The 25,120-nt window shown below is 48.8% G+C and overlaps 3 protein-coding genes and 1 long non-coding RNA gene across 4 annotated transcripts in view; 3 read left to right on the top strand and 1 right to left on the bottom strand.

Annotated features, from left to right (window-relative positions):
- LOC111941366 (uncharacterized) overlaps positions 1-25,120 on the bottom strand; it is a 298,151-nt gene that overhangs the window by 253,449 nt on the left and 19,582 nt on the right. The window lies entirely within an intron of this gene.
- On the top strand, positions 1,073-14,650 carry LOC111941365 (zinc finger protein 541-like). Its single transcript, XM_086868947.1, has 8 exons — positions 1,073-1,755; positions 2,659-2,708; positions 2,866-4,189; positions 4,540-4,628; positions 5,164-5,247; positions 6,086-6,249; positions 6,714-7,195; positions 14,564-14,650. Exons 3-7 carry the CDS (start codon positions 4,126-4,128, stop codon positions 6,808-6,810), a joined length of 498 nt encoding a protein of 165 aa, XP_086725073.1. The 5' UTR covers positions 1,073-1,755; positions 2,659-2,708; positions 2,866-4,125; the 3' UTR covers positions 6,811-7,195; positions 14,564-14,650.
- On the top strand, positions 8,447-14,191 carry LOC147648469 (zinc finger protein 541-like). Its single transcript, XM_086868238.1, has 11 exons — positions 8,447-8,458; positions 8,617-8,796; positions 8,931-9,134; positions 10,038-10,087; positions 10,245-10,384; positions 10,833-10,936; positions 11,493-11,568; positions 11,919-12,007; positions 12,545-12,628; positions 13,467-13,630; positions 14,095-14,191. Exons 1-11 carry the CDS (start codon positions 8,447-8,449, stop codon positions 14,189-14,191), a joined length of 1,200 nt encoding a protein of 399 aa, XP_086724364.1.
- LOC111945968 (zinc finger protein 541-like) lies at positions 16,172-24,371 on the top strand. The gene is made up of 10 exons (XM_086868237.1): positions 16,172-16,231; positions 16,314-16,517; positions 17,421-17,470; positions 17,628-17,767; positions 18,216-18,319; positions 18,876-18,951; positions 19,302-19,390; positions 19,934-20,017; positions 20,855-21,018; positions 21,483-24,371. Exons 1-10 carry the CDS (start codon positions 16,172-16,174, stop codon positions 21,577-21,579), a joined length of 1,068 nt encoding a protein of 355 aa, XP_086724363.1. The 3' UTR covers positions 21,580-24,371.

The following is a 25,120-nucleotide window of genomic DNA, read 5'->3' as shown; positions in this document are numbered from 1 at the left end:
CGTGCATCCTCCCACAGGCCCAGCCCCTTGCACAGCTGGCAGGATCTCCAAAGGTGTCTCCCCATTGTGCCAGTGAAATAATGATGGGCTTTCATCCTTGGATTCCTAAAAATCTCAGCTTGGAATGAAAAGGAAGCCTTGGTTTAATTCAATGAATCGGATCTATATGAGTGGGCTTGTCTCATTCTACTTGGAGGGGATAAAAGCTGGGGCTTGTAGTACTTTTGGTCCACAAGCAACATAGCTTTGTTCCATTTTGCTGGACAGATGGACTTGGCCACCTTCAAGGACTTTTCCAACATCTGCCATTCTATAAAATTAACATCCACATGCATTCCCAAGAAACCAGCAGCTCACTTTCAGTTTCCCTTTCAAAGACCAGCCTCCTGCTCTGGGCCTCGACCAAGCTCCTTAGATCAAGCAAAACGGGAGTGAACATTATCCTCTCACTTCTCACACCTTTGGTATTTACACCAAAGGAGCAGGAAACTCGCTCCTTTTATCGAGCCCAGCAAATGGCATGGCCTGGCAAGGTCTTGGGAGCAGGGGCTGGGGAGAATGGAGACAAGATGAGGGAGGGGGGAACTACCAGGCTGGTTCTGGGATGCTGACGCAAGCTTGCTCTTGTCTGACGGAGCCACTGCAGGTGGGATTTGGAGCCTCCAAAGCATCTGCTTTGCAGTGGGCCTTGTTACAGCTGCCCCCTGGCTTTGTTGCTCTGTGTGTGTGTGTCTGTGTGTGTGTGTGTGTGTGTGTGTGTGCAACAAGCAGGCTGGGAAGGAAGCAAGATTTGCTTTTGCCTAACATTAGGCAGGAAAGCAGTAAAACAGGCTCTGTTTCGCCCTATCTGGGACCTAAGTAGTAAAACAAGTGGGAAGGCCATTCGTGTGAAAAAGTAATTCTGTTTGTGCTAGTCTCCCAGCCTTTTGAGAGTAACAACTCATTTCTGCAAGGGAGCTGGAAGAAAGAAAAAAAGAATTCTGCATTAAATGTTTGCTAGGGAATTGCTGGTGGAGTGTCCCCATCAATTCCCCTGAAAAACACCCTGTTTCTCCAAGTTTCAGGGAATGACGGTTGAGGTGAGAGGCTGCTCAGCTCAAAGGCAGGGAAACATCAAGAGACATCATTAGGCATCAGACAGTTTATAAAGGGGGCTGGATGAATGCTTCCACTTTGAGAGAAAGCTGTGGAGCTGCCTCTCCACTGAACGACTGGCAGGCTCTTGCTCCTCTCGCAGCTGGAGCAGAGACAGGGCCAGGATCCTTCTGCTTCTCCAGTGCAGACAATGTGCTATGGGCCCTTTGACAGAGCCAGGCTCCTGTTCAGCTGGAGGCACCTTCCAGAGAAGCACGCAGAAGACCCAGGGCTCTCCCTGCACTGCTTTGCCCTGTCCACAGGTCTAGCGAGAAATGGCCCAGTGGGCAGGTCCTCAGGGCAACCTTGCAGCAGCAGAAGTAAAAGAGGCCAAGGTGCCCCATCCCTGTTTGTGTCCCCTGGCTCCCCTGGCTCCCCTGGCTCCCCCAGGCATGGAATGTTGGGCTGTGCCCATAGCAACTGTCGTCGTTGTCTCCCACTCCTGTGGCCGTTGGTGGAACACTGGTGCTGGACCAGCGCTGGAGCAGCAGCTGCAGGATCTGCTCCTGGGCTGCCCCTGACCAGCCACCTTCTAGCCTCAGTGCCAGATCTGGCCTCCTTGTAGACATCCTGATCTCGTCTGCCAGCAGGCATCCCCACACTACTTTGGCACTGGCAAAGGTAAGAAAATCCCCGTTTGCCCCCAAACCACTAAGAGAACGGCAGGAGGCTCCACTTGGCTGTCCCACCAAGCAGAAGACAGACACGGTCCTCCAATACTTGGCTTTCACTTACAAAAATGGCCTGGTTTCAGCCATTCTTACATACTTTCATCATTTACACTGACATTAGCTTTTAGTATCTTTCTAGATTCTTTTTTTTCTACCTGCATTGCATCTCTGTAGATGAATGATAGAGGATAGATCCTCTTATCTCTATGGAGATATTGGGATCAATTTGTCTATGATTTTCAATGCCTCTAGGGCTGCCTCTGCCTCATGGTCAGAGGCAGCTGTGAAATGGGGCTGCCTGGAGTGGTCCTTCTCAACAACACAGTCACAGTATGGCAGAACTTTCTGGGTTGCAAGGCACCCACAAAGTTGAGTCTGGCTCCTGGCCCCGCCCAGGACAGCTTCAAGAATCGCACCCTGTGCCCCAGAGCAATGGCCAAATGTCCATTTTTCAGCTCTGTCAGGCCTGGTGTTGTGACCCCTTCCCTGGGGAGGCTGTGCCAGTGCCCAACCACCCTCTGGCTGAAGAACCTGGTCCTCCTATCCAAGCTAAGCCTTCCCTGGCACAACTTCCGTGCCATCCTCTTGGCTCTTCTCACTGGCCCCAAGACTGAAGGCAAGCCTGAAGGCAAGACTGCCTGTCCCTCAGTCTTCCCCTCTTGAGGACACTGCAGGCTGCCACAGGCTCCTGCCTCGCAAGTTCCACGTGAAAAACCCAGCAATTGCACCAAATTGAGGGGAGCTGGGACGCAGGAGCTTGTGCTTTGCAATGACGACGAGGAGGAGAAGGAAGGTTAGCGACACATCTTGGCTGAATTCTTTTTATCTGGGCCATTGTTTTGCTCTCTTCCAGGTGCAAAGGAGAGGCACAATGAAAAGGAAAGCAAGAGCCCACACTGGACCGTGAGTTTTGCCCTAGGGATTAAAGAGCGGCAAAGCTGAGGAATGGCGAGGAGGAGACCTGTCATTCCACAGTTGGGCTGGGATTGCTTCAAGCCTGTCCGTGGCATGTGTCTCTTGACCACTTGCCCTTCTCCCCTCCACTCCCTTTGCCCTTTAGACACATCAGGGTTGGCAGTGACTTTCAGGCTGAGCTCCCCGAGCTGCAGACCACAGCAGCGAGTGAGGAGGAAGAGCATGCATCCCTGGTCTGGAAGCCTTTGGAGGAAGATGACTCTGACATGGGAAAACCTGACAGAGGTAGCTGCCAAGCTTTTCTTCCAGCCCTGAGATACCTCGGCGTGTCAAATGCTCCTTTTTGTTGGTAAAAGGCAGCTTTTGGCATGCTCTGCATCTCTCCTTGTCTCACCCATCTTCTCCCATGGGAGTGTTAGAGGCAAGGAGAATGCTCCATTCTTGCAGCAGAGCGGGAAAAAGAACAACTTGCCGCCTCTCCCTACCGGTCAGGGGCATTGGCCACTGGAAGGGGAGAGATTGGCCCCTGCCTCTTATTCCAAAGGCTGCTTTCAAGGGAGAGCCAGCACTACGTGGGCCCTTGGTTCAGCTGCCCCTTTCTTTGCTATCCTTTCCATGCTCTCCAGCCGCTTGGCTGTCTTTAGCTCTTGCGCTTTCCTTCTCCCTTGTATTGCAGCCTTTCCCCTTTCTTCCTTCAAGCCTGACTTTCAGTGGGTTTGTGTTGTGCTTGCAGTAAGACAGCTCTTGGACATGGCCAGCGCCCGTGGCGTTTCCGGGCCAGCGGCTAACCTGGAGCTGGCCCTGCACTGCCTGCACCAGGCACGCGGCAGCCTTCCGGTAAGAAGCGGCTCTTTGGGTGCCCAGAAGAGCGGACAGGGAATTCCTAAGGCCTGGGCACTGGGATAGCCACTCCTGGCTGCTCTTTGAAGAAGGGGGGCTAACAAGGAGTGGAGAACTTGCTGCCCGCTGTGTCTCCTCCAGCTACAGCAGAGGCGAGCCCAAATGGCTTGAGCAGGGAGAATATCTCTCCTGGAGGCGCTGCTGGCAGCTCCCACAGCCTGCTCCCTTGTCGATCTCCCGCACATCTGTGTGCTCTAACACATTCTGCGGGGAACTGAGGGGAAATCCCCACAAGCCTCAGTGAGCGCAGGCAATTCTGGCTTCAGGAGAAGCATTGAGGTGGTGAGCAACATGCCACGCTTTGGCAAGTTGGATCAAAGGCTTGGGCAGTAAAAAGGAAGGTTTGGGAGCAACCCCCAGTGTTGAACCCATAGGAGATCCAGCGGGCTGAACCCCTGAAGAGGCAAAGTAGCTGAAAGGTAGCGGCGTTGATGGTTTGTTGGCTCCTTTCTATGGCGGGGAAGCTAAAGCCTTTTTCCCTTTGATCTTGCAGGAGGCTCTGGACATGTTGCTCTCAGGGGGGCCTCCCACACCTCAAGGCCACCCCTTGGCTGATTATCATTACACAGGTAAGCCAAGCACAGCTTGTTCCTTCACTGACAGATACTGCCTGCCGTCCCCTTAATTGCCATGGCAAGCATTTGTGCTTCAACTAATAACGCCACCACAAGGCCTCCTCTTGCCTGGGGCAGGGGAAAGCAGCAGCATCTCCCCCTTCAGCTTGCATTGCAGTTTTCCCTGGGGTTGTTTTGGGGTTTTTTTTCCCCCCTGGAGAATGCCTGCTCCTGTCTCCATTATTCCCAAGGGAGCAGACATGTACGCAGGTGAATGGTGGATGGCGCCAATTTTGTTTTGGCAGCCAGTGGCATCTACTGCAAGTGGATGGAGGCATCAATTGACCTGCTGCTTTTCTTGCCAGACTCTGACAAATGGACACCTGAGGAGAAGGAGTCCTTCGAAAAGGCTTTTCACACCTATGGCAAGGATTTTCATCTCATCCAGAAGCAGGTAAAGCCATAGGACATTGTTTTAAACTAGCAGATCATCAGGAGGAAATGTTGATTATTTCTGCTACCAAATACTGGAATCCAGTCTCTCTCTCTCTCTTCTCAAATCCCAAGAAGAATAACATAATAATGAAACGGGATATTAAAGGCCTGCAAGAAAGGGCTGATTCTGCCTCAAAGGCCCTTTCCTCCAAGCTCTTTCCAAAGACAAAGGCTTCTTCTGTCAGATTTGGTCTCCTAGGTGCGCCGATGCTTCCACAACACACTGTGTTGGGAGAGCTGGAGTGAATGGGGGAAAGAAAAACTGTGCTACGGATTTGTTGTTGATCTCTGCATCGCATGCGTTCCCACATAGCGTAATACACTGTATAATACACACTGCATAATGCCTCTTTTACCCCCTATTTACTTCATTTTACACCCTACTCAATTTACGCCGTGATTTTGCTTCCGAGGTGACTCCAGAACTCTGCTTTTTCTCCAATGCACCCTACAGGATGGCCATTTTAGAGTCCTTCTTTTTCTCTTCCCAACAGATTCAGAGCAAGACTGTGGCCCAGTGTGTGGACTACTACTACACCTGGAAAAAAGAATATAAACTTGCCAAAAGTCTTGCTCAGGTGAGTGGGAAGAAAATCAAGACAAGCCCGGAGGGTGGAGAAACTGGGAGAAGGGGACTAAACCTGCTGGCAAGCCTGTGAGACACTGCTCTGCCAGGATCACATTGTCCCATCCACTGGAAAGGCGCAGCAGATGCTGCCCAGGCCTTGTTGGTGCTGCTGCTCTTATGCTCTTATGGAGCATAACTTTGACCCAAGAAAGCAGCACTGTCACCAAACTGGGCTTGGACGCTCTACTGACTGCTTTCTCAAGAGCTGGTACCCTCCCTGATTCCAATCAGATCCTTCATTCCCCACTGCTTTCTAACATCAGTAATGCTGGCTGCGCTCGTGGAGATTCTGCAGATGTTCAGGGACCTTTTGTAGCATGCCAGTCGACTCCCCAAAAAGGAGCTGCCCGTGCTGTGGCTCTGCTAAAACTTTCCTTACTGACAAACCAGAATTTGCTTCACAGAGAGAGAGAGAAAGAGATTAGTTTGGGCAGTAGAAACTGGGTAGCTGTGTGTCTTTATGAATTTGGCTGAATTTAAAAGCCATTCCCTGGACAGGGAGGAGAACTAGGGGTAAATAGATGCTAGGCAGAGAGGTACAATTAAGAAATGCAGAACTATAGATAGGCACGTATTGATCCCACCCCTTCAGGCCGTAGAAAGGAGGCGTTTTTTCCTCCAAGTGCTGTGTTTGCATTGCGCTGCAGCCTGCCCCCAAATCCAGCTGTTTTCCCAGCTCTTTAGGCTTGGGAGGAATTTGCTTAGGCCCATGGATTTTGGTGCTGGACGCTCTGATTTCCAGCTTTGTGAGAGGAAGGAAAAATTGATAAGGATTCTTTGATTTCCAGACTGTGAGCGAACCAAAGAGGAGCCAAAGCCCTCCCAGAAAGGAGAATGGGGAGACAGGGAAGAGAAGCCGCAAGAGGGCCCGCAACGCGGAGTGTCCCTGCTGCCAAGCGCCCCAGCCACCCCATTTGGCGGGAGGCCCCTTTCCCTGCGGCCAGTGCAAACGGTGCGCAAGTTCTACCTCTTTCTGCTCAAAGCCTGCGCCTTTGGACTAAAACAGGCTGACCGTGTTCAAAGGCACCACGGGGGAAGCTGAGGGCACTCGCAGGATCGCCTCTCACCGCCGTGCAAAGCCTTACAATGCACTTTCACCCCAAAGAGCTTGGTTAAAGCCCAGCGTTCCCAGGGAAACCTTGCCGTGCCCCACCAAGACACAATTCGAACACAAGTAGGAACAGGGAGACCAAAGCTTGCTTTGATGGTGCCGATCAAATCAAAAATAAGATGAAGCAAAAGGAGGAAGACGTTTGAAGGAACTGCAACCAAAAAGATCAGATTTATGCTTCTGATCAATTTACAGAGGTGCCACAGCCAGAAAAGACAGAAATTCACAGAGACATGGAAATCTTGGAGCTCGGTTTAATGGGGTGTATTGAATTAACAATGGATGGTTTGTTTCCTGTCTTCCAGGGTGTTTGAAACCGTCAAGGAAAGGAACGCACATCGGAGAAGCCTTCGCCCACGGAAGGAAGCAGGGCCTCTCCCCAAGAAGAAAAGACCAAATTAACCCTGCCGCTTGTCCGGGCCTCACAAGAATTATCTGCCAAATGGCTCTAGATAGAAATCAGATTGCTTTTTCAGTAGTTTATTAGGATTGTTTATTCTTCAATTTAGTTGACTAGATAGACATTTCTCAATTTGTTACTTCAGATTCATTAGCTTTCTTAAAGGGTTATTAGGATTATTAGATTATTATTGTGATTAGATAATTTGATTATTCGATTCTTAGGTTATTAGGTTATGATATTTTTATTGTTAGATTATTAGATTAGATTATTACCTTGTTAGATTATTATTGTTAGATTATTATCCGTCAATGGAAGGGGTTTGGTCCATTATTAGCGTATTAGATTATTATTGTTAGATTATTATCGGTCAATGTAAGAGGTTTAGTGTTGCTCGTTAAGCTCCATCTTTCGTAAGCATCTTGTTTTCATGAAGACAAAATCTGTCTTTCTCATTAAAGCAAAGTTTGTTCCATTTGGTCTTTTTGTCTGTATGAAATCACTCAAGCAATGTCTGTCCCATTTGTTTGCTGTTGCACACACGCTATTGGCCCTGAGAAGAATCTGGGCACATGCATCCTCCCACAGGCCCAGCCCCTTGCACAGCTGGCAGGACCTCCAAAGGTGTCTCCCCATTGTGCCAATGAAATAATGATGGGCTTTCATCCTTGGATTCCTAAAAATCTCAGCTTGGAATGAAAAGGAAGCCTTGGTTTAATTCAATGAATCGGATCTATATGAGTGGGCTTGTCTCATTCTACTTGGAGGGGATAAAAGCTGGGGCTTGTAGTACTTTTGGTCCACAAGCAACATAGCTTTGTTCCATTTTGCTGGACAGATGGACTTGGCCACCTTCAAGGACTTTTCCAACCTCTGCCATTCTATAAAATTAACATCCACATGCACTCCCAAGAAACCAGCAGCTCACTTTCAGCTTCCCTTTCAAAGAACAGCCTCCTGCTCTGGGCCTCGACCAAGCTCCTTAGATCAAGCAAAGCGGGAGTGAACATTATCCTCTCACTTCTCACACCTTTGGTATTTACACCAAAGGAGCAGGAAACTCGCTCCTTTTATCGAGCCCAGCAAATGGCATGGCCTGGCAAGGTCTTGGGAGCAGGGGCTGGGGAGAATGGAGACGAGATGAGGGAGGGGGGAACTACCAGGCTGGTTCTGGGATGCTGACGCAAGCTTGCTCTTGTCTGACGGAGCCACTGCAGGTGGGATTTGGAGCCTCCAAAGCATCTGCTTTGCAGTCGGTCTTTTTACAGCTGCCCCCTGGCTTTGCTGCTCTGTGTGTGTGTGTGTGTGTGTGTGTGTGTGTGTGTGTGTGTGCAACAAGCAGGCTGGGAAGGAAGCAAGATTTGCTTTTGCCTAACATTAGGCAGGAAAGCAGTAAAACAGGCTCTGTTTTGCCCTATCTGGGACCTAAGTAGTAAAACAAGTGGGAAGGCCATTCGTGTGAAAAAGTAATTCTGTTCGTGCTAGTCTCCCAGCCTTTTGAGAGTAACATCTCATTTCTGCAAGGGAGCTGGAAGAAAGAAAAAAAGAATTCTGCATTAAATGTTTGCTAGGGAATTGCTGGTGGAGTGTCCCCATCAATTCCCCTGAAAAACACCCTGTTTCTCCAAGTTTCAGGGAATGACGGTTGAGGTGAGAGGCTGCTCAGCTCAAAGGCAGGGAAACATCAAGAGACATCATTAGACATCAGACAGTTTATAAAGGGGGCTGGATGAATGCTTCCACTTTGAGAGAAAGCTGTGGAGCTGCCTCTCCACTGAACGACTGGCAGGCTCTTGCTCCTCTCGCAGCTGGAGCAGAGACAGGGCCAGGATCCTTCTGCTTCTCCAGTGCAGACAATGTGCTACGGGCCCTTTGACAGAGCCACGCTCCCGTTCAGCTGGAGGCACCTTCCAGAGAAGCACGCAGAAGACCCAGGGCTCTCCCTGCACTGCTTTGCCCTGTCCACAGGTCTAGCGAGAAATGGCCCAGTGGGCAGGTCCTCAGGGCAACCTTGCAGCAGCAGAAGTAAAAGAGGCCAAGGTGCCCCATCCCTGTTTGTGTCCCCTGGCTCCCCTGGCTCCCCTGGCTCCCCCAGGCATGGAATGTTGGGCTGTGCCCATAGCAACTGTCGTCGTTGTCTCCCACTCCTGTGGCCGTTGGTGGAACACTGGTGCTGGACCAGCGCTGGAGCAGCAGCTGCAGGATCTGCTCCTGGGCTGCCCCTGACCAGCCACCTTCTAGCCTCAGTGCCAGATCTGGCCTCCTTGTAGACATCCTGATCTCGTCTGCCAGCAGGCATCCCCACACTACTTTGGCACTGGCAAAGGTAAGAAAATCCCCGTTTGCCCCCAAACCACTAAGAGAACGGCAGGAGGCTCCACTTGGCTGTCCCACCAAGCAGAAGACAGACACGGTCCTCCAATACTTGGCTTTCACTTACAAAAATGGCCTGGTTTCAGCCATTCTTACATACTTTCATCATTTACACTGACATTAGCTTTTAGTATCTTTCTAGATTCTTTTTTTTCTACCTGCATTGCATCTCTGTAGATGAATGATAGAGGATAGATCCTCTTATCTCTATGGAGATATTGGGATCAATTTGTCTATGATTTTCAATGCCTCTAGGGCTGCCTCTGCCTCATGGTCAGAGGCAGCTGTGAAATGGGGCTGCCTGGAGTGGTCCTTCTCAACAACACAGTCACAGTATGGCAGAACTTTCTGGGTTGCAAGGCACCCACAAAGTCGAGTCTGGCTCCTGGCCCCGCCCAGGACAGCTTCAAGAATCGCACCCTGTGCCCCAGAGCAATGGCCAAATGTCCATTTTTCAGCTCTGTCAGGCCTGGTGTTGTGACCCCTTCCCTGGGGAGGCTGTGCCAGTGCCCAACCACCCTCTGGCTGAAGAACCTGGTCCTCCTATCCAAGCTAAGCCTTCCCTGGCACAACTTCCGTGCCATCCTCTTGGCTCTTCTCACTGGCCCCAAGACTGAAGGCAAGCCTGAAGGCAAGACTGCCTGTCCCTCAGTCTTCCCCTCTTGAGGACACTGCAGGCTGCCACAGGCTCCTGCCTCGCAAGTTCCACGTGAAAAACCCAGCAATTGCACCAAATTGAGGGGAGCTGGGACGCAGGAGCTTGTGCTTTGCAATGACGACGAGGAGGAGAAGGAAGGCTAGCGACACATCTTGGCTGAATTCTTTTTATCTGGGCCATTGTTTTGCTCTCTTCCAGGTGCAAAGGAGAGGCACAATGAAAAGGAAAGCAAGAGCCCACACTGGACCGTGAGTTTTGCCCTAGGGATTAAAGAGCGGCAAAGCTGAGGAATGGCGAGGAGGAGACCTGTCATTCCACAGTTGGGCTGGGATTGCTTCAAGCCTGTCCGTGGCATGTGTCTCTTGACCACTTGCCCTTCTCCCCTCCACTCCCTTTGCCCTTTAGACACATCAGGGTTGGCAGTGACTTTCAGGCTGAGCTCCCCGAGCTGCAGACCACAGCAGCGAGTGAGGAGGAAGAGCATGCATCCCTGGTCTGGAAGCCTTTGGAGGAAGATGACTCTGACATGGGAAAACCTGACAGAGGTAGCTGCCAAGCTTTTCTTCCAGCCCTGAGATACCTCGGCGTGTCAAATGCTCCTTTTTGTTGGTAAAAGGCAGCTTTTGGCATGCTCTGCATCTCTCCTTGTCTCACCCATCTTCTCCCATGGGAGTGTTAGAGGCAAGGAGAATGCTCCATTCTTGCAGCAGAGCGGGAAAAAGAACAACTTGCCGCCTCTCCCTACCGGTCAGGGGCATTGGCCACTGGAAGGGGAGAGATTGGCCCCTGCCTCTTATTCCAAAGGCTGCTTTCAAGGGAGAGCCAGCACTACGTGGGCCCTTGGTTCAGCTGCCCCTTTCTTTGCTATCCTTTCCATGCTCTCCAGCCGCTTGGCTGTCTTTAGCTCTTGCGCTTTCCTTCTCCCTTGTATTGCAGCCTTTCCCCTTTCTTCCTTCAAGCCTGACTTTCAGTGGGTTTGTGTTGTGCTTGCAGTAAGACAGCTCTTGGACATGGCCAGCGCCCGTGGCGTTTCCGGGCCAGCGGCTAACCTGGAGCTGGCCCTGCACTGCCTGCACCAGGCACGCGGCAGCCTTCCGGTAAGAAGCGGCTCTTTGGGTGCCCAGAAGAGCGGACAGGGAATTCCTAAGGCCTGGGCACTGGGATAGCCACTCCTGGCTGCTCTTTGAAGAAGGGGGGCTAACAAGGAGTGGAGAACTTGCTGCCCGCTGTGTCTCCTCCAGCTACAGCAGAGGCGAGCCCAAATGGCTTGAGCAGGGAGAATATCTCTCCTGGAGGCGCTGCTGGCAGCTCCCACAGCCTGCTCCCTTGTCGATCTCCCGCACATCTGTGTGCTCTAACACATTCTGCGGGGAACTGAGGGGAAATCCCCACAAGCCTCAGTGAGCGCAGGCAATTCTGGCTTCAGGAGAAGCATTGAGGTGGTGAGCAACATGCCACGCTTTGGCAAGTTGGATCAAAGGCTTGGGCAGTAAAAAGGAAGGTTTGGGAGCAACCCCCAGTGTTGAACCCATAGGAGATCCAGCGGGCTGAACCCCTGAAGAGGCAAAGTAGCTGAAAGGTAGCGGCGTTGATGGTTTGTTGGCTCCTTTCTATGGCGGGGAAGCTAAAGCCTTTTTCCCTTTGATCTTGCAGGAGGCTCTGGACATGTTGCTCTCAGGGGGGCCTCCCACACCTCAAGGCCACCCCTTGGCTGATTATCATTACACAGGTAAGCCAAGCACAGCTTGTTCCTTCACTGACAGATACTGCCTGCCGTCCCCTTAATTGCCATGGCAAGCATTTGTGCTTCAACTAATAACGCCACCACAAGGCCTCCTCTTGCCTGGGGCAGGGGAAAGCAGCAGCATCTCCCCCTTCAGCTTGCATTGCAGTTTTCCCTGGGGTTGTTTTGGGGTTTTTTTTCCCCCCTGGAGAATGCCTGCTCCTGTCTCCATTATTCCCAAGGGAGCAGACATGTACGCAGGTGAATGGTGGATGGCGCCAATTTTGTTTTGGCAGCCAGTGGCATCTACTGCAAGTGGATGGAGGCATCAATTGACCTGCTGCTTTTCTTGCCAGACTCTGACAAATGGACACCTGAGGAGAAGGAGTCCTTCGAAAAGGCTTTTCACACCTATGGCAAGGATTTTCATCTCATCCAGAAGCAGGTAAAGCCATAGGACATTGTTTTAAACTAGCAGATCATCAGGAGGAAATGTTGATTATTTCTGCTACCAAATACTGGAATCCAGTCTCTCTCTCTCTCTTCTCAAATCCCAAGAAGAATAACATAATAATGAAACGGGATATTAAAGGCCTGCAAGAAAGGGCTGATTCTGCCTCAAAGGCCCTTTCCTCCAAGCTCTTTCCAAAGACAAAGGCTTCTTCTGTCAGATTTGGTCTCCTAGGTGCGCCGATGCTTCCGCAACACACTGTGTTGGGAGAGCTGGAGTGAATGGGGGAAAGAAAAACTGTGCTACACGGATTTGTTGTTGATCTCTGCATCGCATGCGTTCCCACATAGCGTAATACACTGTATAATACACACTGCATAATGCCTCTTTTACCCGCTATTTACTTCATTTTACACCCTACTCAATTTACGCCGTGATTTTGCTTCCGAGGTGACTCCAGAACTCTGCTTTTTCTCCAATGCACCCTACAGGATGGCCATTTTAGAGTCCTTCTTTTTCTCTTCCCAACAGATTCAGAGCAAGACTGTGGCCCAGTGTGTGGACTACTACTACACCTGGAAAAAAGAATATAAACTTGCCAAAAGTCTTGCTCAGGTGAGTGGGAAGAAAATCAAGACAAGCCCGGAGGGTGGAGAAACTGGGAGAAGGGGACTAAACCTGCTGGCAAGCCTGTGAGACACTGCTCTGCCAGGATCACATTGTCCCATCCACTGGAAAGGCGCAGCAGATGCTGCCCAGGCCTTGTTGGTGCTGCTGCTCTTATGCTCTTATGGAGCATAACTTTGACCCAAGAAAGCAGCACTGTCACCAAACTGGGCTTGGACGCTCTACTGACTGCTTTCTCAAGAGCTGGTACCCTCCCTGATTCCAATCAGATCCTTCATTCCCCACTGCTTTCTAACATCAGTAATGCTGGCTGCGCTCGTGGAGATTCTGCAGATGTTCAGGGACCTTTTGTAGCATGCCAGTCGACTCCCCAAAAAGGAGCTGCCCGTGCTGTGGCTCTGCTAAAACTTTCCTTACTGACAAACCAGAATTTGCTTCACAGAGAGAGAGAGAAAGAGATTAGTTTGGGCAGTAGAAACTGGGTAGCTGTGTGTCTTTATGAATTTGGCTGAATTTAAAAGCCATTCCCTGGACAGGGAGGAGAACTAGGGGTAAATAGATGCTAGGCAGAGAGGTACAATTAAGAAATGCAGAACTATAGATAGGCACGTATTGATCCCACCCCTTCAGGCCGTAGAAAGGAGGTGTTTTTTCCTCCAAGTGCTGTGTTTGCATTGCGCTGCAGCCTGCCCCCAAATCCAGCTGTTTTCCCAGCTCTTTAGGCTTGGGAGGAATTTGCTTAGGCCCATGCATTTTGGTGCTGGACGCTCTGATTTCCAGCTTTGTGAGAGGAAGGAAAAATTGATAAGGATTCTTTGATTTCCAGACTGTGAGCGAACCAAAGAGGAGCCAAAGCCCTCCCAGAAAGGAGAATGGGGAGACAGGGAAGAGAAGCCGCAAGAGGGCCCGCAACGCGGAGTGTCCCTGCTGCCAAGCGCCCCAGCCACCCCATTTGGCGGGAGGCCCCTTTCCCTGCGGCCAGTGCAAGCGGTGCGCAAGTTCTACCTCTTTCTTCTCAAAGCCTGCGCCTTTGGACTAAAACAGGCTGACCGTGTTCAAAGGCACCACGGGGGAAGCTGAGGGCACTCGCAGGATCGCCTCTCACCGCCGTGCAAAGCCTTACAAGCCACTTGCACCCCAAAGAGCTTGGTTAAAGCCCAGCGTTCCCAGGGAAACCTTGCCGTGCCCCACCAAGACACAATTCGAACACAAGTAGGAATAGGGAGACCAAAGCTTGCTTTGATGGTGCTGACCAAATCAAAAATAAGATGAAGCAAAAGGAGGAAGACGTTTGAAGGAACTGCAACCAAAAAGATCAGGTTTATGCTTCTGATCAATTTACAGAGGTGCCACAGCCAGAAAAGACAGAAATTCACGGAGACATGGAAATCTTGGAGCTCGGTTTAATGGGGTGTATTGAATTAACAATGGATGGTTTGTTTCCTGTCTTCCAGGGTGTTTGAAACCGTCAAGGAAAGGAACGCACATCGGAGAAGCCTTCGCCCACGGAAGGAAGCAGGGCCTCTCCCCAAGAAGAAAAGACCAAATTAACCCTGCCGCTTGTCCGGGCCTCACAAGAATTATCTGCCAAATGGCTCTAGATAGAAATCAGATTGCTTTTTCAGTAGTTTATTAGGATTGTTTATTCTTCAATTTAGTTGACTAGATAGACATTTCTCAATTTGTTACTTCAGATTCATTAGCTTTCTTAAAGGGTTATTAGGATTATTAGATTATTATTGTGATTAGATAATTTGATTATTCGATTCTTAGGTTATTAGGTTATGATATTTTTATTGTTAGATTATTAGATTAGATTATTACCTTGTTAGATTATTATCCGTCAACGGAAGGGGTTTGGTCCATTATTAGCTTATTAGATTATTACTGTTAGGTTATTATCGGTCAATGTAAGAGGTTTAGCGTTGCTCGTTAAGCTCCATCTTTTGTTAATATCTTGCTTTCATTAAGACAAAATCTGTCTTTCTCATTAAAGCAAAGTTTGTTCCATTTGGTCTTTTTGTCTGTATGAAATCACTCAAGCAATGTCTGTCCCATTTGTTTGCTGTTGCAAACACGGTATTGGCCCTGAGAAGAATCTGGGCACGTGCATCCTCCCACAGGCCCAGCCCCTTGCACAGCTGGCAGGACCTCCAAAGGTGTCTCCCCATTGTGCCAGTGAAATAATGATGGGCTTTCATCCTTGGATTCCTAAAAATCTCAGCTTGGAATGAAAAGGAAGCCTTGGTTTAATTCAATGAATCGGATCTATATGAGTGGGCTTGTCTCATTCTACTTGGAGGGGATAAAAGCTGGGGCTTGTAGTACTTTTGGTCCACAAGCAACATAGCTTTGTTCCATTTTGCTGGACAGATGGACTTGGCCACCTTCAAGGACTTTTCCAACCTCTGCCATTCTATAAAATTAACATCCACATGCATTCCCAAGAAACCAGCAGCTCACTTTCAGTTTCCCTTTCAAAGACCAGCCTCCTGCTCTGGGCCTCGACCAAGCTCCTTAGATCAAGCAAAACGGGAGTGAACATTATCCTCTCACTTCTCACACCTTTGGTATTTACACCAAAGGAGCAGGAAACTCGCTCCTTTTATCGAGCCCAGCAAATGGCATGGCCTGGCAAGGTCTTGGGAGCAGGGGCTGGGGAGAATGGAGACGAGATGAGGGAGGGGGGAACTACCAGGCTGGTTCTGGGATGCTGACGCAAGCTTGCTCTTGTCTGACGGAGCCACTGCAGGTGGCATTTGGAGCATCCAAAGCATCTGCTTTGCAGTGGGCCTTGTTACAGCTGCCCCCTGGCTTTGTTGCTCTGTGTGTGTGTGTCTGTGTGTGTGTGTGTGTGTGTGTGTGTGTGTGTGTGTGTGTGTGCAACAAGCAGGCTGGGAAGGAAGCAAGATTTGCTTTTGCCTAACATTAGGCAGGAAAGCAGTAAAACAGGCTCTGTTTCGCCCTATCTGGGACCTAAGTAGTAAAACAAGTGGGAAGGCCATTCGTGTGAAAAAGTAATTCTGTTTGTGCTAGTCTCCCAGCCTTTTGAGAGTAACAACTCATTTCTGCAAGGGAGCTGGAAGAAAGAAAAAAAGAATTCTGCATTAAATGTTTGCTAGGGAATTGCTGGTGGAGTGTCCCCATCAATTCCCCTGAAAAACACCCTGTTTCTCCAAGTTTCAGGGAATGACGGTTGAGGTGAGAGGCTGCTCAGCTCAAAGGCGGGAAAACATCAAGAGACATCATTAGGCATCAGACAGTTTATAAAGGGGGCTGGATGAATGCTTCCACTTTGAGAGAAAGCTGTGGAGCTGCCTCTCCACTGAACGACTGGCAGGCTCTTGCTCCTCTCGCAGCTGGAGCAGAGACAGGGCCAGGATCCTTCTGCTTCTCCAGTGCAGACAATGTGCTACGGGCCCTTTGACAGAGCCAGGCTCCCGTTCAGCTGGAGGCACCTTCCAGAGAAGCACGCAGAAGACCCAGGGCTCTCCCTGCACTGCTTTGCCCTGTCCACAGGTCTAGCGAGAAATGGCCCAGTGGGCAGGTCCTCAGGGCAACCTTGCAGCAGCAGAAGTAAAAGAGGCCAAGGTGCCCCATCCCTGTTTGTGTCCCCTGGCTCCCCTGGCTCCCCTGGCTCCCCCAGGCATGGAATGTTGGGCTGTGCCCATAGCAACTGTCGTCGTTGTCTCCCACTCCTGTGGCCGTTGGTGGAACACTGGTGCTGGACCAGCGCTGGAGCAGCAGCTGCAGGATCTGCTCCTGGGCTGCCCCTGACCAGCCACCTTCTAGCCTCAGTGCCAGATCTGGCCTCCTTGTAGACATCCTGATCTCGTCTGCCAGCAGGCATCCCCACACTACTTTGGCACTGGCAAAGGTAAGAAAATCCCCGTTTGCCCCCAAACCACTAAGAGAACGGCAGGAGGCTCCACTTGGCTGTCCCACCAAGCAGAAGACAGACACGGTCCTCCAATACTTGGCTTTCACTTACAAAAATGGCCTGGTTTCAGCCATTCTTACATACTTTCATCATTTACACTGACATTAGCTTTTAGTATCTTTCTAGATTCTTTTTTTTCTACCTGCATTGCATCTCTGTAGATGAATGATAGAGGATAGATCCTCTTATCTCTATGGAGATATTGGGATCAATTTGTCTATGATTTTCAATGCCTCTAGGGCTGCCTCTGCCTCATGGTCAGAGGCAGCTGTGAAATGGGGCTGCCTGGAGTGGTCCTTCTCAACAACACAGTCACAGTATGGCAGAACTTTCTGGGTTGCAAGGCACCCACAAAGTCGAGTCTGGCTCCTGGCCCCGCCCAGGACAGCTTCAAGAATCGCACCCTGTGCCCCAGAGCAATGGCCAAATGTCCATTTTTCAGCTCTGTCAGGCCTGGTGTTGTGACCCCTTCCCTGGGGAGGCTGTGCCAGTGCCCAACCACCCTCTGGCTGAAGAACCTGGTCCTCCTATCCAAGCTAAGCCTTCCCTGGCACAACTTCCGTGCCATCCTCTTGGCTCTTCTCACTGGCCCCAAGACTGAAGGCAAGCCTGAAGGCAAGACTGCCTGTCCCTCAGTCTTCCCCTCTTGAGGACACTGCAGGCTGCCACAGGCTCCTGCCTCGCAAGTTCCACGTGAAAAACCCAGCAATTGCACCAAATTGAGGGGAGCTGGGACGCAGGAGCTTGTGCTTTGCAATGACGACGAGGAGGAGAAGGAAGGCTAGCGACACATCTTGGCTGAATTCTTTTTATCTGGGCCATTGTTTTGCTCTCTTCCAGGTGCAAAGGAGAGGCACAATGAAAAGGAAAGCAAGAGCCCACACTGGACCGTGAGTTTTGCCCTAGGGATTAAAGAGCGGCAAAGCTGAGGAATGGCGAGGAGGAGACCTGTCATTCCACAGTTGGGCTGGGATTGCTTCAAGCCTGTCCGTGGCATGTGTCTCTTGACCACTTGCCCTTCTCCCCTCCACTCCCTTTGCCCTTTAGACACATCAGGGTTGGCAGTGACTTTCAGGCTGAGCTCCCCGAGCTGCAGACCACAGCAGCGAGTGAGGAGGAAGAGCATGCATCCCTGGTCTGGAAGCCTTTGGAGGAAGATGACTCTGACATGGGAAAACCTGACAGAGGTAGCTGCCAAGCTTTTCTTCCAGCCCTGAGATACCTCGGCGTGTCAAATGCTCCTTTTTGTTGGTAAAAGGCAGCTTTTGGCATGCTCTGCATCTCTCCTTGTCTCACCCATCTTCTCCCATGGGAGTGTTAGAGGCAAGGAGAATGCTCCATTCTTGCAGCAGAGCGGGAAAAAGAACAACTTGCCGCCTCTCCCTACCGGTCAGGGGCATTGGCCACTGGAAGGGGAGAGATTGGCCCCTGCCTCTTATTCCAAAGGCTGCTTTCAAGGGAGAGCCAGCACTACGTGGGCCCTTGGTTCAGCTGCCCCTTTCTTTGCTATCCTTTCCATGCTCTCCAGCCGCTTGGCTGTCTTTAGCTCTTGCGCTTTCCTTCTCCCTTGTATTGCAGCCTTTCCCCTTTCTTCCTTCAAGCCTGACTTTCAGTGGGTTTGTGTTGTGCTTGCAGTAAGACAGCTCTTGGACATGGCCAGCGCCCGTGGCGTTTCCGGGCCAGCGGCTAACCTGGAGCTGGCCCTGCACTGCCTGCACCAGGCACGCGGCAGCCTTCCGGTAAGAAGCGGCTCTTTGGGTGCCCAGAAGAGCGGACAGGGAATTCCTAAGGCCTGGGCACTGGGATAGCCACTCCTGGCTGCTCTTTGAAGAAGGGGGGCTAACAAGGAGTGGAGAACTTGCTGCCCGCTGTGTCTCCTCCAGCTACAGCAGAGGCGAGCCCAAATGGCTTGAGCAGGGAGAATATCTCTCCTGGAGGCGCTGCTGGCAGCTCCCACAGCCTGCTCCCTTGTCGATCTCCCGCACATCTGTGTGCTCTAACACATTCTGCGGGGAACTGAGGGGAAATCCCCACAAGCCTCAGTGAGCGCAGGCAATTCTGGCTTCAGGAGAAGCATTGAGGTGGTGAGCAACATGCCACACTTTGGCAAGTTGGATCAAAGGCTTGGGCAGTAAAAAGGAAGGTTTGGGAGCAACCCCCAGTGTTGAACCCATAGGAGATCCAGCGGGCTGAACCCCTGAAGAGGCAAAGTAGCTGAAAGGTAGCGGCGTTGATGGTTTGTTGGCTCCTTTCTATGGCGGGGAAGCTAAAGCCTTTTTCCCTTTGATCTTGCAGGAGGCTCTGGACATGTTGCTCTCAGGGGGGCCTCCCACACCTCAAGGCCACCCCTTGGCTGATTATCATTACACAGGTAAGCCAAGCACAGCTTGTTCCTTCACTGACAGATACTGCCTGCCGTCCCCTTAATTGCCATGGCAAGCATTTGTGCTTCAACTAATAACGCCACCACAAGGCCTCCTCTTGCCTGGGGCAGGGGAAAGCAGCAGCATCTCCCCCTTCAGCTTGCATTGCAGTTTTCCCTGGGGTTGTTTTGGGGTTTTTTTTCCCCCCTGGAGAATGCCTGCTCCTGTCTCCATTATTCCCAAGGGAGCAGACATGTACGCAGGTGAATGGTGGATGGCGCCAATTTTGTTTTGGCAGCCAGTGGCATCTACTGCAAGTGGATGGAGGCATCAATTGACCTGCTGCTTTTCTTGCCAGACTCTGACAAATGGACACCTGAGGAGAAGGAGTCCTTCGAAAAGGCTTTTCACACCTATGGCAAGGATTTTCATCTCATCCAGAAGCAGGTAAAGCCATAGGACATTGTTTTAAACTAGCAGATCATCAGGAGGAAATGTTGATTATTTCTGCTACCAAATACTGGAATCCAGTCTCTCTCTCTCTCTCTCTCTTCTCAAATCCCAAGAAGAATAACATAATAATGAAACGGGATATTAAAGGCCTGCAAGAAAGGGCTGATTCTGCCTCAAAGGCCCTTTCCTCCAAGCTCTTTCCAAAGACAAAGGCTTCTTCTGTCAGATTTGGTCTCCTAGGTGCGCCGATGCTTCCGCAACACACTGTGTTGGGAGAGCTGGAGTGAATGGGGGAAAGAAAACCTGTGCTACACGGATTTGTTGTTGATCTCTGCATCGCATGCGTTCCCACATAGCGTAATACACTGTATAATACACACTGCATAATGCCTCTTTTACCCGCTATTTACTTCATTTTACACCCTACTCAATTTACGCCATGATTTTGCTTCCTAGGTGACTCCAGAACTCTGCTTTTTCTCCAATGCACCCTACAGGATGGCCATTTTAGAGTCCTTCTTTTTCTCTTCCCAACAGATTCAGAGCAAGACTGTGGCCCAGTGTGTGGACTACTACTACACCTGGAAAAAAGAATATAAACTTGCCAAAAGTCTTGCTCAGGTGAGTGGGAAGAAAATCAAGACAAGCCCGGAGGGTGGAGAAACTGGGAGAAGGGGACTAAACCTGCTGGCAAGCCTGTGAGACACTGCTCTGCCAGGATCACATTGTCCCATCCACTGGAAAGGCGCAGCAGATGCTGCCCAGGCCTTGTTGGTGCTGCTGCTCTTATGCTCTTATGGAGCATAACTTTGACCCAAGAAAGCAGCACTGTCACCAAACTGGGCTTGGACGCTCTACTGACTGCTTTCTCAAGAGCTGGTACCCTCCCTGATTCCAATCAGATCCTTCATTCCCCACTGCTTTCTAACATCAGTAATGCTGGCTGCGCTCGTGGAGATTCTGCAGATGTTCAGGGACCTTTTGTAGCATGCCAGTCGACTCCCCAAAAAGGAGCTGCCCGTGCTGTGGCTCTGCTAAAACTTTCCTTACTGACAAACCAGAATTTGCTTCACAGAGAGAGAGAGAAAGAGATTAGTTTGGGCAGTAGAAACTGGGTAGCCGTGTGTCTTTATGAATTTGGCTGAATTTAAAAGCCATTCCCTAGACAGGGAGGAAAACTAGGGGTAAATAGATGCTAGGCAGAGAGGTACAATTAAGAAATGGAGAACTATAGATAGGCACGTATTGATCCCACCCCTTCAGGCCGTAGAAAGGAGGCGTTTTTTCCTCCAAGTGCTGTGTTTGCATTGCGCTGCAGCCTGCCCCCAAATCCAGCTGTTTTCCCAGCTCTTTAGGCTTGGGAGGAATTTGCTTAGGCCCATGCATTTTGGCGCTGGATGCTCTGATTTCCAGCTTTTTAGAGGAAGGAAAAATTGATAAGGATTCTTTGATTTCCAGACTGTGAGCGAACCAAAGAGGAGCAAAAGCCCTCCCAGAAAGGAGAATGGGGAGACAGGGAAGAGAAGCCGCAAGAGGGCCCGCAACGCGGAGTGTCCCTGCTGCCAAGCGCCCCAGCCACCCCATTTGGCGGGAGGCCCCTTTCCCTGCGGCCAGTGCAAACGGTGCGCAAGTTCTACCTCTTTCTGCTCAAAGCCTGCGCCTTTGGACTAAAACAGGCTGACCGTGTTCAAAGGCACCACGGGGGAAGCTGAGGGCACTCGCAGGATCACCTCTCACCGCCGTGCAAAGCCTTACAAGCCACTTGCACCCCAAAGAGCTTGGTTAAAGCCCAGCGTTCCCAGGGAAACCTTGCCGTGCCCCACCAAGACACAATTCGAACACAAGTAGGAATAGGGAGACCAAAGCTTGCTTTGATGGTGCTGACCAAATCAAAAATAAGATGAAGCAAAAGGAGGAAGACGTTTGAAGGAACTGCAACCAAAAAGATCAGGTTTATGCTTCTGATCAATTTACAGAGGTGCCACAGCCAGAAAAGACAGAAATTCACAGAGAAATGGAAATCTTGGAGCTTGGTTTAATGGGGTGTATTGAATTAACAATGGATGGTTTGTTTCCTGTCTTCCAGGGTGTTTGAAACCGTCAAGGAAAGGGACGCACATCGGAGAAGCCTTCGCCCACGGAAGGAAGCAGGGCCTCTCCCCAAGAAGAAAAGACCAAATTAACCCTGCCGCTTGTCCGGGCCTCACAAGAATTATCTGCCAAATGGCTCTAGATAGAAATCAGATTGCTTTTTCAGTAGTTTATTAGGATTGTTTATTCTTCAATTTAGTTGACTAGATAGACATTTCTCAATTTGTTACTTCAGATTCATTAGCTTTCTTAAAGGGTTATTAGGATTATTAGATTATTATTGTGATTAGATTATTTGATTATTCGATTCTTAGGTTAATAGGTTATGATATTTTTATTGTTAGATTATTAGATTAGATTATTACCTTGTTAGATCATTATCCGTCAATGGAAGGGGTTTGGTCCATTATTAGCTTATTAGATTATTATTGTTAGATTATTATCGGTCAATGTAAGAGGTTTAGTGTTGCTCGTTAAGCTCCATCTTTCGTAAGCATCTTGTTTTCATGAAGACAAAATCTGTCTTTCTCATTAAAGCAAAGTTTGTTCCATTTGGTCTTTTTGTCTGTCTGAAATCACTCAAGCAATGTCTGTCCCATTTGTTTGCTGTTGCAAACACGCTATTGGCCCTGAGAAGAATCTGGGCACATGCATCCTCCCACAGGCCCAGCCCCTTGCACAGCTGGCAGGACCTCCAAAGGTGTCTCCCCATTGTGCCAATGAAATAATGATGGGCTTTCATCCTTGGATTCCTAAAAATCTCAGCTTGGAATGAAAAGGAAGCCTTGGTTTAATTCAATGAATCGGATCTATATGAGTGGGCTTGTCTCATTCTACTTGGAGGGGATAAAAGCTGGGGCTTGTAGTACTTTTGGTCCACAAGCAACATAGCTTTGTTCCATTTTGCTGGTCAGATGGACTTGGCCACCTTCAAGGACTTTTCCAACCTCTGCCATTCTATAAAATTAACATCCACATGCACTCCCAAGAAACCAGCAGCTCACTTTCAGTTTCCCTTTCAAAGACCAGCCTCCTGCTCTGGGCCTCGACCAAGCTCCTTAGATCAAGCAAAACGGGAGTGAACATTATCCTCTCACTTCTCACACCTTTGGTATTTACACCAAAGGAGCAGGAAACTTGCTCCTTTTATCGAGCCCAGCAAATGGCATGGCCTGGCAAGGTCTTGGGAGCAGGGGCTGGGGAGAATGGAGACGAGATGAGGGAGGGGGGAACTACCAGGCTGGTTCTGGGATGCTGACGCAAGCTTGCTCTTGTCTGACGGAGCCACTGCAGGTGGGATTTGGAGCCTCCAAAGCATCTGCTTTGCAGTGGGCCTTGTTACAGCTGCCCCCTGGCTTTGCTGCTCTGTGTGTGTGTGTGTGTGTGTGTGTGTGTGTGTGTGTGTGTGTGTGTGCAACAAGCAGGCTGGGAAGGAAGCAAGATTTGCTTTTGCCTAACATTAGGCAGGAAAGCAGTAAAACAGGCTCTGTTTTGCCCTATCTGGGACCTAAGTAGTAAAACAAGTGGGAAGGCCATTCGTGTGAAAAAGTAATTCCATTAGTGGAATTCTCTTAAAGTCATCCCATAGTCCTTTGAGATGACCATCAAACTTCTTGAAGGAGAGGGGAGTAAAGACATAGGAATTCTGCATTAACTCTGTTTACATCTATGATTTCTGTAATGGAATTGTCATTCCAACAGATTTTTATTCTCAATGTTTTCAATGTTTTTGGGTGAATTAGGTATGAGGTTTTCATACATATTTTCTTATTATGACTGTTATTACTTTGATCTACTCTTTATAATAATATGTAGATTCATCTGCCTCCAAACCACTGCTTGCCCTAAAACCTGATCATCTTCAAATAACAGAAAAAGTCGAGTTTCAATATGTATTCTAGTTTTCGTATGTTCGATGTAACCATTTTATTATATTTTAAAGCTGTTCTCTTGCAGCCATGAGAGACTTAATATTTAAGGTAGATATTCTCATGTGTCCATCTTCATCCAACAGTTTATATTAATTTTTTTCTATTAAATCTAATTGCTGTTGCTTTATATATATTCTCCTGCTTTCATATTACTTCTTCACATAAATAACTTTCTAATTAAAAAAAAGTCTGTATTAGTTACCTACTTAGAATAATAAAAATACAAATCAAATGGCTCCACACATGAAGTGATAAATGAAGCAACGAAAGATATAACATATGGTAATTATAATAAATGGCTTAACTGAAAATTTGTAAAATTAGTACCTCATCACTCATTTTGACTTGTCTGTCTTATTTAGATGGAGATGTCTCACCACTTCGCTGTAATTTGGCTTTAATAACATCTCTGTTAAGTAGATGCCTGTTCAACAGACAAGCTTTACCTAAATAATGACACTTCAGTAGTGAATTAACTTTCTCCTCTGCAATTAAGTAGCTGTCCATCACATTCATCAGCTCACTAAATCATCTTTCTGTATCTTCATTATTATGTATTAGCACATAAAGTGGTAGGCTATGCAGTAGCTCCTTTCTGGGACTAGGTTTGAATCTTTACATACTGATGGTACCATGGAGGAGCGAGAGGATAGTAGTAACCACTCAGAAATCTGGGGTGGGTGGTTTTTAGGGTTATGAAGGACAAAGGCATGTACTTGGCTGATACAGTAATAAAATGATAGGTTATTATAATGGTGTCTTGTGTCTACAGCTCCTTTACTCAGATTGCATACACACCAGCTTCATATTCTGCTCCAGATTCATCAGATTCAGGTTAGTTTTATTTTGCAGTGCTCATTTTGCTATGGAGAACAGGAAGAATAGAACAAAGTGTATGATGCTTTCTTTGAATTCTCTCATGTTGCTTACAATAAATGTTTTCTAAAACCTGAGATTTACAGAATCATAGTTGTAAAGAGTCAGGTAAAATCATGGGCTCAGTGATTCAGATTTTTCATGTACCATGGACCAGAAAGCTTTATATGGTTAATCCAGTTTTAAGACAAACACATGGAGTTTAAACCAAACACATGGAGAAGAAAATAACCATTTAGTTTTCATCTAAATACACTTTTTAATTTTTTTCTGTTCCAGTGATTAACTTTTTATAAATTTTTTATGGTGAAAGGGCATATTTTTCTATTTTATGGCTTTAATTTAAATTAATATTGTGCTTACCTTGGGTAACTTTGTTCTTTGTTACCTTTTATTTTGCCCTGATGAGATACAAGTAAATTCTAAAAGTCATCTTTCATCTTTCTTTTGGTTGCCCAGTCAAACTGAACTGATAAAAGTCTAAGTTTCTCTAAGGCTTTATCTTTTCTTTAGAGTTGTTGAGAAGTTTGGTTTAGTCTCTTTCATACCCTTGTTGACTGAAACACACAGATTAGCTAAGTGGAAGGGGTCACTGGTGGTCATCTAGCTCAACCTCTCTGCTCAAGCACGGTCTCCTAGACCTATGGTACTCAGTGTGCTGACAGCTTTTGAATATCTCTGGAGAAGGAGACTCCACAACCTCTCTGGTCAACCTGTTCCAGTGCATGGTCACCTGCATAGTAAATAAGTTCTTCGTCATGTTTAGGTGGAACTTCCTGTGCGTCAGTTTCTTTCCTATTGCCTCTTGTCCTATTGCTCAGCACAA

Source organism: Cyanistes caeruleus, chromosome Z, assembly GCF_971803275.1.
Source record: "Cyanistes caeruleus chromosome Z, bCyaCae1.hap1.1, whole genome shotgun sequence".
Classification (NCBI taxonomy): Eukaryota; Metazoa; Chordata; class Aves; order Passeriformes; family Paridae; genus Cyanistes; species Cyanistes caeruleus.
This window is presented reverse-complemented; position numbering and strand designations above follow the sequence as displayed.

Coding starts and splice junctions, on each gene's coding strand:
- LOC111941365 (XM_086868947.1), top strand. CDS start 4,126: ATGTTGCTCTCAGGGGGGCCTCCCACACCTCAAGGCCACCCCTTGGCT. Junction 4,190..4,539: donor GGCTGATTATCATTACACAG/GTAAGCCAAGCA, acceptor TTTTCTTGCCAG/ACTCTGACAAATGGACACCT. Junction 6,250..6,713: donor CCCTGCGGCCAGTGCAAACG/GTGCGCAAGTTC, acceptor CCTGTCTTCCAG/GGTGTTTGAAACCGTCAAGG.
- LOC147648469 (XM_086868238.1), top strand. Junction 10,937..11,492: donor AGGCACGCGGCAGCCTTCCG/GTAAGAAGCGGC, acceptor TTGATCTTGCAG/GAGGCTCTGGACATGTTGCT. Junction 12,629..13,466: donor TTGCCAAAAGTCTTGCTCAG/GTGAGTGGGAAG, acceptor TTTGATTTCCAG/ACTGTGAGCGAACCAAAGAG.
- LOC111945968 (XM_086868237.1), top strand. CDS start 16,172: ATGGCCCAGTGGGCAGGTCCTCAGGGCAACCTTGCAGCAGCAGAAGTA. Junction 16,232..16,313: donor CAGAAGTAAAAGAGGCCAAG/GTGCCCCATCCC, acceptor CTGTGCCCATAG/CAACTGTCGTCGTTGTCTCC. Junction 19,391..19,933: donor TTCATCTCATCCAGAAGCAG/GTAAAGCCATAG, acceptor TCTTCCCAACAG/ATTCAGAGCAAGACTGTGGC.